The following is a 12,004-nucleotide window of genomic DNA, read 5'->3' on the forward strand; positions in this document are numbered from 1 at the left end:
TGTATTTAAATTATAAGTTTATTGGACATAAGATATATATAGGTTGCTACCAAATAAGGACAACCTATATCTTACACACAGAACATTTTTATATGATTAAGTTTAAGGGTAGTCTCTTTTTTCCCTAAGAGGAAAGAACATCTATATTGACTGATTCAAGATGCATCATGAGATAATCAGTTATTAATAAAAGAAACTCAATATAGCAAAAATAATTTAATCAATGAAGTCTTGGCAAAAAGTTTATCATTGAAGTCTGTCGGCTGGTTTTTCTTTGATGCTCCAGCTGGTCACTTACTTAGTTCAGCCTTGGAAAAAAAAAAAGAAAAAAGAAAACCAAAAAAAAAAAACCGCTGAGGAGAGGTAAATTCATGGTGCCACAAATCATGTCTCTGTTACTGTCCTGAGAAGATTTCACAGCTTTCTCTCTTCTACCTTTGCCTGCTCCCTACCACCACTTCTCAAAGCAAATGTGTTCTTTGGGAACATGGCTGTTTTCCAGTTGCTTGGAGAAAAAGTCCGTCATTGGAGGTGGGCCACAAATATAGAACAAAGTCTCTTTTGAAATATGATCTCTTATCTCCTTCTCCGTTATTCTTCCTTCTACCAAAAACAAACAAACAAACAAAAAAAAAAAAAAAACAAAAACAGAATCAACAGCAAATAAGCCAGACATGCTTGTACCAAAATGAGGAAGGACTAACTACCACTCAGCAACTGTGTCTGTTTCCAGGAACTGCAGGTCAGGGAGTCTAGTGCTGAGGCCCTCACACAACGGCTCCTGGCGGTAGCACCTGGCGCCAGACCCAAGCAGAGAGTGCATCTCTAGGTTTCCGGCAGGCAAAGCGGGAAGCTCGTCATAATGCACTCTTCAGACAGGGCCAGTTAGCTTACTAATCTTTGGTAGAGATTCAGAACTCACTTCAGCAAAGTAAATAAACTGGTGAAAAATCTTTCCAAGCAGGGGAAACCACGAGTAGTTTAAATGACCATGAATGGCAAATGGCATCGATTCAGTCAAAGCTGGAATATAAATTCTTTGTAGGCATACTACAGCGATGACGCAAAGGTCCCCTTAAAAAATGTGGAAAATAAATTTTTAACATGGGCAGTAAGAAACCTGTATATAGTAAGTAAATCTCACTGAATCTGTCCTTACTTTTCCATGATGAGTCACCCCCCCAGGTCCCCAGGTAGTGACATTCCTAGGCAGCAACTCCCAACGGTAAAGCATCCACACTCGACCGACTGGCATGTCCTCCAAACAACCACGTGGAGATAGTCAAAATATCTTCAGGGGACTCACCGGTGATGTATGGCTGCAGTTCTGCACTGATTTGTGTAGTCTGTTTGGTAACATGCAAACTGCACGCAATCTTCTCAGGAAATTCATTTACTAAATCGAGGATATTTTGCTGGAATGTCAAACATATTTGGTCACGCTACAATTTTAAAAAATCAAAACAGATGTGCACAACCCCTGCCGCTGAACCTCAACTCCCATTCTGCACACGTCTGCCACTCTTCCTCTCTACTTAGAGAGGTATTGTCTGCAGCCTAGCAGGCCAGAGCATTCAGAGTACAGAGGGCTATTTGGCTTTAATTGAAATCTGAATATGCTAACAAGCATATTACTAACTCTCCGGGAGTTTTTTCTTCTTCCTTTTTCTCAAGCATCGGCAATTAAGCAGCAGTTTCACTGACCACAGTTGTGTCTTTTAACTGTTTCTGTTCTTTTGTTCATCCCGCAGCTGCAAAGCAATCCAGAGTGAAAGCCTTCTCCTGTCAAACGTACTTAGTTTCAACAGATGCAACCAATGGGGGTTTCATTTACCCAGCGGGTCTAAACTCTGTGCCTCTCACCTACTCCTGTAACACACGAGCCCACTTGTAGGTCTCCTGACTCGACGGAATCTCAGGGATGTGGCAACTTTTCTGTTCATCCGCCTCCAGATTCAAGCCCACAAACCTGCCCTAGGCCTGTCACTTCAGTGGGCGCGTCCTCAACACTAGCTGTTTCACTGTCCAGCATAAAAAGTGTTGGGTAATTCCCATCTGAACATGATAAAGCCTTGTCAAGCCTTTTGGTGGAGCAACGGTTGCAGAGAAGACAGAACTAATGGAAGAAAGTTCCATGGACGACTAATACCATGACACGAGTTTGCTCACGGCAAGCGACGAGACATGTTTCTCCCTTACCTTAAACAGGAGCTCACTGGTATTTTTTGCACTGTAGAAGAGCTTTATCGTTCCGACCTCATAGCCGCTTCCTTTGTTCGCCCGGTCTCTGTGGAGGTCTGCCGCGTGCCGCAGGATGGACAGCAGAGGGTTAATTCCGACTCCTCCTGCAATCAACACCAGGTTTCTAGAGGCATCTGCAGGCTGAGGGTCAAAGAAGAACTCTCCACCCACTCTCACGGCCACTTCAGAGTCAAGGGTACACTAGGGCAGGAAAGAAAAGATCCGTTAGTCCTTTGTGGCACAGGTCTTAAATCTAATGCTCTTCTTTAATAACACAGACGGTGTCTACCTTCTGCATGTTATTCAGTGTTTAGGACTATTTTCACAGCCAGCTCTCAACTGTGCCAGGGCCCTGTGAACTGATTCCACTTGTCCATTATACAGGCCATTTGCTACTCTGCCTCTGTGATCCACACTGCACAGCCACTCCAGTACGGACAAAAGAAGACTCGCGTCAGTAATTTTGCCATTTGTTAACTTCTTAGGTGAAGAGCTGGGTTGTGGAAAAAGGCACTGGGCTCAGGGGATGGCTCTGAAGCACGAGTCCCCTTTTCTCTGCGGCGCTCCTGTTTTCTGATCCAAGTCATGGAGCTGAGACAGGCAGGATGGAGCAAGTGTCACTATGCTGCGGCTGCCCTGGGCTCATAAGAGAAGACCCTGGGGACCGGGGGGCTTCCTCCGGGTCACCAGCAGGGCACAGCCAGAGCTGTTGCACAGGCTCGAGGCCAGCCCTGAGATGCTGGTCAGTACTGTCCGCTCTTCCCTGGAGAGGTAAGAATAGACAGCAGAGGATTCACACTAGGAGGGGAGCACCACAGACAGCCACCCCACCCAGGTAGAGCGCCTATTTGGTGAGGCCACTTAGACCAGAAATACGATCAGAGCTGAATGTACTGGTTCTCCATGGAGGTGATCCTGTCCCTGACGGGGTGTTATGGAAACATGTGGTAACACTTTCTTATCGTCACCATGGTTTGGAAAACCCAACTGGCAGTCAGAGGTCAGGGCCAAAGGTGCTAGATGTCTTGTGAAGTTAGCAATGTCCTCGAGCCGGCTTCTGTTCAGCTGATGGTTAAATTTTGAGGAATTTCATAGACTAGTTTCTACTGGTTGTTTGAAATCGGCCATTGAGGGAATATCTGCAGCACAAAAATCAGCAAATGCTGCAGACGAGGGCTTTTGTACTCAGCCGATCTAGCAGCACATCATTATCTCCAATGCCCAGGACTGCCGTGCGGAAACTTCTGAATGGCCCATGGGACGTACATGTAGGTGAAAACTGGTTCGTAATAATCTGAGACTAGATCCTAACTCATTTTACAAAAAACACAAAGCATTTTTTGCACGTATCTAGTGGCGTCTGAATTTTCCAGAATGTAACCATCATGTGGATTGTGCTTTGCTGTATCCAGAACTTTACCAAGTATGTTCACTGTTCTGGAAAACCACATCCCAGTTGGTAACATGCATGTGTGATGCTTCTGTCACCATAAAGAATCTTACAATCTGCATCTGTAGAGGGTGTACTCATGGTGATTCCACACTGAGGAAAAACCATCTGCCTACTTTGTTCTTCTAGTTAAGATATGCCCAACCATTCATACACTTAAACACACAGGGGCACCTGGGTGGCTCAGTTGATTAAGCATCTGACTTCAGCTCAGGTCATGATTTTGTGGTTTGTGAGTTCCAGTCCCGCTTGGGCTCTCTGCTCTCAGCACAGAGCCCGCTTCAGATCCTCCATCCCCTCTCTCTCTGCCCCTACCCCACTTGTGCTTGCTCGCGCGCTCTCTCTCTCTCACTCTCTCTCAAAATAAAAAAAAAATATAAAGAAACATATAGGCTCTGGTTGTGAATCACTTTTCTTTTTCTTTAAGTAGGCTTCATACCCAGCATGGAGCCCAATGCAGGGCTTGAACTCACGACCCTGAGATCAAGACCTGAGCTGAGATCAAGAGTCAGATGCTTAACCGAGCCACCCAGGCACCCCATGAATCACTTTTATTTCTCCTTGGCATTACACTTAGAGAATTATGCCACCCCAAAATTTGTCATGTGTTGATTACACTAACTTTGAATTTCATCTCAGGATAGTTCTACAAAGAGGGCGTTGGATCTGACAGGGTTGAGACTTCTAGTTTGGAGAAAATGCACTCATCTAGGAGCCAGAAGACTGAATCTTAATCACAGTCTATGAAGTCCATCAAGTTCCTTAATTTTTCTGAGCCTCTGCTACCACGTCTGTTAAATGGGTACCAGCACCTGTCCTACTCACTTCATAGGGCTGTGGTGGCCGTCATATGACACACCATGGGGAAGAGCTTGCTGGCATCAGGTTCTATTATGAGAGGGTGTTTTAGTCATTGCAGCCGTCACAGAAGAGAAAGCACTGAGGGTGCCTGCTTCCTTCTTCCCTAAAAACGAGAGTCTAGAACTAAAGAAATTTATATCAAAAGCAAAGCTTCGCTCCATTACATGTTCCTGATGCAGATCAACTGAATGAACACCCTCCTAAGAAGCAGTAAGTTATCATGTGCTTTTAAAAGACCAAACCCTCAGCATTCACTCCTTGGCACCTTACATGGCAGGTAGGCAGCTAAGTACTTTTTGACATGAATTGAATTTGGGGCTTTACAACGGAAAGATGTTAAATCTTAAGAGTTAATCTTTGAGAAATCTAAGAAAAAATGAAAATTATTTTAATTCACTAAAGAGGTTCCTTTCTGGAAAGTAAAGAACGATTAAATGAAGGGAAATCCTTTCTCAGAAAAAACATCTGAACTGAACAATTTTAAATATATAGGCCATTTTTACATGAAGAACGGTAAGTGGGTTTTCATTTTTGACAAAAGAAATTAGCAGCAAGGGAGCATTCTGTTAGGAATAAGTACAATCTAGGAATCACTACAGTGGCCACCAAAGTGCTTTAAAATGCCCCTTCTTTCCAAGTCTCAAAAAGAGAAGCTGTGATACGAGAGGCTCTGCCTAATGACGACAGATTTAATCTCTTTGTACCCTCCCTCCCCATCCTGCTTGCCTGTACACGTTTCTCTTTATTTCCAAGAATATAAGAGAGACTAAGAAATGAGACAGAAATCATTTTCTCCAATGGTCATCTTCGGTAGGACTAGTAATGACAGCAAAGCCTTTAGGGTACTGTTTTTAGAAACCAGAGTATTTTCAAAACCCTAAAGTTGGCACCAACAACAAAACAATGTGCATGCCATCTCCTTAGTGACAAAATAATCTTAACTAGATCTATCTTCTAATTTGCTAGCATCTGGAAAGAATGAAAAGCCATCTTTGTCTTTTATTGATCAATAAAAACTGCCAAGGTAGCATGAACACAAGACTCAAAGTGCTACACGGTATAATATGTAAGCAAGTAAAAGGACGTTACCCTCAATTACATAGCCATGTATCTAATTTGGGTATAGATTTTTCTACTTGCGAAATAAACAACTTTTCCACAGCAACTGGAGGCCAGCACACAATAGCTGTCTAGAACCCTTTACCCTGCCAGGAGCCTGAGCCAAAGCAGATAAAATAAAGGAAGACATTTATGGCACTTTATCCCCTGTCCCCACAGAGCAGCCTGCTGCCACCCAGACACTCACGTGCCTCCATTGTCCACTCTAATAGCTTCGTAAGACAAACCCTCAGGAGGAAAACAGCCACCTGAGAATGGTTCCAAGAAAAATCTGACTTCATAAAGGCTGTTTGCAACTCCCACCGGGCAGAGTGGAGCAGGCACTACAATTAAAATGTGCATTCAAGCAATGCCACTTGGAGATTTTCTACCGCCTCCAAGAATAAGTTCCTTCATTGAAATGTCAATGAGGCATGAAACCAAGCAGGGAGCTGTGGACCAGGACCAGGTCAGGTCACGTGGGAGGCTGATCACTGGAGGGGACTCATGGAACTAGGAGCCAGGATGGCTAAGCTCATTTTAACACTGAGTGTGGGACACATGGAAACCTTGCTGGTTCCACCCCCATGGCATCTTTTAGAGACTCAGGATGCAGCCTACAGACAGCCATGGGTGGAAAATCCAAAGCGAATCTAAAAGGGAATGCAGCAGCTGAGGACACATGGAAGGAGTGACTCAGAAGGTCAGAGGGTAAAAATGTGACAGGATACACTTAGAAGGGAAATGCTAAGGCAAGCAGCTGCCTTACTCTGAACAGATACAACTTGACATGCAGACCCTAATTAGAACAGCTATTTTTTATGCCCCTATATCTTTTTCTTTTTAATTACCTTACAGTAATACATTTTTTTGGCGTGGGGGGGGAGTATAGCTCTATGAATCTTAACACATACGTAGATCTACATAACTACCACCAAAACCGAGATACAGAACAGCTCCATCACCCTCAAAACCTCCCTGTGCTCTCTATGCTCACACCTTTCCCTACCCCTCACCCCTGTTAACCACTCATCTGTTTTCCATCATTGTATCTTTGTCTTCCAGAGTGTGACAAAAATGGGATTGTGGAGTACGTAACCTTTGAGAACTGGCTCTTTTCACTTTACATGTGGCCTTTGAGGCTCACCCAAGGGGAGAGCATCAATAGTTCATCCATTTTTATTGCTGAATAACAATACATTGTTATGAATGGATCACAGTTCGTTTATTCACTCACCCGCTGAGAAACATTTAGGTTGTTTCCAGATTTTGATAATTATGAATAGAACAACGATAGATGTTCCTATACAGGCTTTTAAATGAACAGAGCTTTCATTTCTCTAGAATAAACACCCAGGAGCAGTATTACTAGGACTTACGATAAGTGCATATTTAATTCCATACAAAACTACCAAATGTTTTCCAGATTGGCTGTATTACCTTGCATTCCTGCTAGCAATCTAAGCAATACAAGGGACTTCCAGTCACTCCACATCCTTACCAGCACTTGGTATTGTCAGAATTTTTAACTTTCGTCATTCTACGAGGTGTGTAGAGACACCGTGCTATATACGGTTTTAATCTGCATTTCCCTAATGAGGGTGAACATCTGGTCATTGCTTATTTGCCATCTTACATCCTTTTAGAGAAGTACCTTTCAATCTTCTGCCTATTTTTAAATTATGCTTGTTTTCTTTTTGCTGACTTTTGAGAGTTCTTTATGTATTCTGGGTATTACAGATCCTTTCTTGGATATCTAACGTGCAAATAACTTTCTCTGAGTCTGTAGCTTTTTTTTTTTTTTTTAATTCTGTTAACAGTATCTTTTGCAGAAAAATGTTTTTAATTTTGATTAAGTCCTATACATCAATCTCTTCTTTTATGGCTCTTGCTTTTGGTGTCCTGCCTAAGAACACTTTGTCCACCCTCAAGTTCAGAATATTTCCTAAGTTTTCCCCCGAAATTTTTATAGTTTTGTGTTTTCCACTTAGATCTACAACCTATTTTGGGTGAATTGTCAACATAAAGTATGACATTTAGGTCAAAGTTCTTTTTCTTTTTTTTGCATACGGATAAACAACAGTCCCGTCTCTACATGTTGAAAAGGTTACTCTTTCGCCACTGAATTTCTTCAGCACTTTCGTCAAAACTCAAATGGCCATATGTATGTTGGTCTATTTCTGAACCCTTTATTCTGTTCCATCAATTTATGTGTCTATCCCTTCACCAATAGCACACTGTTTTCGTTACTGTAGCTTTATTTTCACCTTAAATTTGAGCAATGTGATTCTTCCCACTTTATTCTTTTTCAAAACTGTTTTAGCTCTTCTGGTCCCTCTGCCCTTCCAATAACTGCTAAAATCAGTTTATCTACAGCTACAATATTTATACTGGTACATTCCTTTTTGGAAAAGGTGATAAGAAAAGGCCTGGGATGGGATGGAGGTCGTTGGTAAATATAGAAGGCACAGTCCAGAAACAAAAGGGATGGTGGTAAAAAGGAGAGAAGGGTCAAAAACTAAGAAGACAACTAATCTGTGCTGAGCTCATTCTTTGTTACCAGAGTTCTAAAAGGTAATGAGCAGGTAGCTTCTGTAGGATTGTGCTGAGTCCCATGGTAAAACAGCAGTTATTAGCGGCAAATGTGGATTCCCTCTCAGAATCACGTGTGAAGAACTCTCCAGAAAGGCAATAACACCACAGATTCAGCAGCACTCAGCTCTGGGCACGAGCGGGATGCAATCAGAAATTGTTTCCTTTCCAAATGAGAGAGTGATGGTTTAATTCCCTTTGTTTAGGACAGTTAGGAAAAAATAATCTGACTTATAGATGTACCATTTACGAGACATATATACAGACGCAACTTTCAAAAACTTACATAAGACATAAAATATTTCAGTACTAAAGAGTGTTCAACTCAACACTGGTAACCCAGAAGATATCATCAGTCTTCTTCCTTAATGCATCAAAAGGATTCTGCTTCTTTGACCATTATGGAGTCTGAATTGTGGATATAGGGGCTCTTTGTGAGCACGTACCCTTTTCACTCAAGCCTAGGTTTCTTAAGTGCATGAAGTGAGCTGAACACCAACTTTGTGGGAGGCAGTGATGCCCAGATCTCCAAGTTTAAACAGGTTTGCTCACCTGATTGTGAATCCAGAGAGCAGGGGGGTGGTTCGCATATTTCACTGCCAATTCTATCATCCTCTCTTGTTTTAGCAGTCTGGGGCTGGAGCATATTGAGAACCCACCAACCACAGAGACTCCTGGGATAAAGAAATCAACCCTAAAAAAAAAAGAAAAAGGAAATAAACTCTTTCTGTTGAAGCAATTTTAAAAGTGGGCAATAGGTAAGTAAAACTGACAAACTTTTAGCTAATTAAGAAAAAAAAAGAGAAAAGATAAAAGGAGTAAAACCAAGAATGGAAAAAAGGACATCATCACCAACCTTACAAAAATAAAAAAGATTATAAAGGAACTCTATGAACAACTGGATGACAAAAATTTAGATAGCTTAGGTGAAATGGGTATAGTCCTAGAAAGACAGAAACTCCCAAATTGGACTCAAGAAGAAACAGGAAATCTGAACAGACCCTTAACAAGCAAATAAATTGAATTAGTAATTTCAAAACTTCCTAGAAAGAAAAGGATAGGTCCAGATGGCACAATGGGTGAATTCTACCAAACATTTAAAGAACACTAATCTTTCACAAACTCTTCCAAAGAACAGAAAAGAACACTTCCAAGTTCATTCTATAAGGCTAATATTACCCTGCTACCCAAATCAGACAAAGGTATATAACAAGAAAAGAAACTACAGATCAATATCCCTTGTGAATATGGACCCAAAAATCCCAGGAATACTACGTTGGTTTAACATCTGAAAAACCCAGGTACCATCTTAATAGATGCAGAAAAGGAATTTGACAATATTCAAGAGACTTACATAATAAAAATATTCAACAAACTGGGAATAAATGGGAGCTTCCTCAATCTAATAAAGAACATCTACAAAATATCCAACATTTCACGTTGAAAAGCTGAAAGTTTCTCCTCTAAAAACAGAAACAAGACAAGGATGTTTGCTCTTACCACTTTTTTTCAACATTGTACTAGAGGTTCTAGCCAAGGCAATTAAGCAAGAAAATGAAATAAAGAAGCTACAGATGACATGATGTTGTATATAAAAAATCCTAAGGAACCTACTATAAAGGTATTATAATAAGCAACTTCAAATAATGTTGCAGGATACAAGACTAGCAAAAATTAATTGTAGGGGTGCCTGGGTGGCTCAGTCTGTTAAGCATCTGATTCTTAATTTCGGCTCAGGTCATGATCTCATAGTGCGAGAGATGGAGCCCTGCATCAGGCTCTGCGCTGACAACCTGGAGACTACTTGGGATTCTCTCTCTCTCTCTGCCCCTACCCTCTGCATGCTCTCTCTCTCAAAAATAAGCATTAAAAAAAAATCAATTGTATTTCCATACACTAGCAGTTAGCAATCTAAATGTGAAATTAAGAAAAATAATTCTGGGGCACCTGGGGAGCTCATTTGGTTAAGTGTCCAACTTCGGCTCAGGTCATGATTTCATGGTTCGTGAGTTCAAGCCCCACATCGGGCTCTGTGCTGACAGCTCAGAGTCTGGAGCCTATTTCAGATTCTGTGTCTCCCTCTCTCTCTGTCCCTACCCCACTCACGCTCTCTCTCTTTCTCAAAAATAAACAAACATTAACATTTTTTTTAAGAAAAATAATTCTATTTATAATAGCATAAAAAAGAATAAAACAACTGGGAATAAATTTAACAAAAAAAGTGTAAGCATTGCACACCATTGCACTACAAAACATTATGGGGAAAATTCAAAGAATATATAAATATAAGAAGACATCTAACATTCACGGATTGGAAGACTCGATAATGTTAAGATGGCAATACTCTCCAAATTGATCTACAGATTCAGTGTGTGCAATACCTATCAAAAACCCCAGCTGGTTTCTTTGCAGAAATTGTCAAGTTAATCATAAAATTAATGTGGAAATTCAAGGAATCCAGAATCATCAAAACAATCTGGAAAAAGAAGTACAAATTTGGAGAACTCACACCTTCTGATTTCAAAATTTACTATTAAGTTACAGAAATGAAGATACTGTAGTACCGGCATAAGGACAGGTACATAGATCAATGGTAAAGAATTGAAAGTCTAGAAGTGAACTCTTAAATATACGGTCAACTCACTTTTGACAAGAGATCAACACAATTCAATGGCAAAAGAATCGTCTTTTAAATGACTGGTGCTGGAACAACTGGATATCCACATGTAAAGAGAATGAAGCTGGACCCCTACCTCACACCATATACAAAAATTAACTCAAAATGGGTCACAGGCTTAAAGGTAAGAGCAAAAATTATAAACTCTTAGAAGACTTACAGAGGAATAACTCTTTGTGGCAATGGTTACTAAGATCCGATACCAAACATTTTAAAGAAAAAATGATGAAACTAGACTACAAAAAAATTAAATACTTTGTGCTACAAATGATACTATCAAGTTAAAGGACAACACACAGAATGGGAGAAAATATTTTTAAATCATATGTCTGATAAGGGACTTTGACACAGAACACATAAAGAACTCTTAAAAATGGGCAAAGGATTGGTATAACATTTCTCCAAAGAAAATACATAAATGGCAAATAAGCACATAAAAAGATGCTCAGCATCATTAGTTATTAGGAAAATGCAAATCAAAATCACAAGAGCTATCACTTCACACTCACTAGGATCGATGGCTAATCAGAAAGACAATAGTATTAGAGAGGATCCTGAGAAACTGGGACCCTTACACACTACTGGTGGGGACGTAATATGGTGCAGCCACTTTGGAAAACACTTTGGCAGTGACTCAAAATGTCAGTGTTACCATATGACCAACAACTCCACTCTTAAATACCCACAAGAAATGAAAATATATGCCCAATCAAAAACATGCACATGAATATGCATGGCAGCATTACTGGTAATAGCCTAAAAGGGAAAACAATCTGAATTTTCATTAATTGATGAATGTATAAACAAAATGAGGTACATCCACAAGACAATGAAGCACTGAGACATGCCACAACATAGATGAACATTAAAATCGTGTTAAGAGAAAGAAGCCAGCCACCAAAAAGACCACCTATTGTATAATTCCATTGATATGAAATACCCAGACTGGCAAATCCATAAAGACAGAAAGTAGAGCAGTTAAGCAGGTGAGGATGGGGAGTGAATGATAAGCAGTATAGGGTTTCTTTTGGGGATGATGAGAATGCTGTAAAATTTTGTTCTGTTGATGGCTGCACAGTTCTGTG

At 40.7% G+C, this 12,004-nt stretch overlaps 1 protein-coding gene across 4 annotated transcripts in view; it reads right to left on the reverse strand.

Moving 5' to 3' along the window:
* OXNAD1 (oxidoreductase NAD binding domain containing 1) overlaps positions 1-12,004 on the reverse strand; it is a 41,206-nt gene continuing 29,202 nt past the window's right edge. For all 4 annotated transcript variants that reach the window (XM_047875569.1, XM_047875568.1, XM_047875573.1 and 1 more), the window contains 4 exons: positions 8,795-8,936; positions 2,200-2,442; positions 1,307-1,415; positions 1-603 (listed from right to left, as the gene is read on the reverse strand). In XM_047875569.1, the coding sequence (XP_047731525.1) occupies positions 449-603; positions 1,307-1,415; positions 2,200-2,442; positions 8,795-8,936 (649 nt within the window). In that variant the 3' untranslated portion in view covers positions 1-448. The remainder of the gene's footprint in view (positions 604-1,306; positions 1,416-2,199; positions 2,443-8,794; positions 8,937-12,004) is intronic.

This window comes from Prionailurus viverrinus, chromosome C2 (assembly GCF_022837055.1).
Source record: "Prionailurus viverrinus isolate Anna chromosome C2, UM_Priviv_1.0, whole genome shotgun sequence".
Lineage (NCBI taxonomy): Eukaryota > Metazoa > Chordata > Mammalia > Carnivora > Felidae > Prionailurus > Prionailurus viverrinus.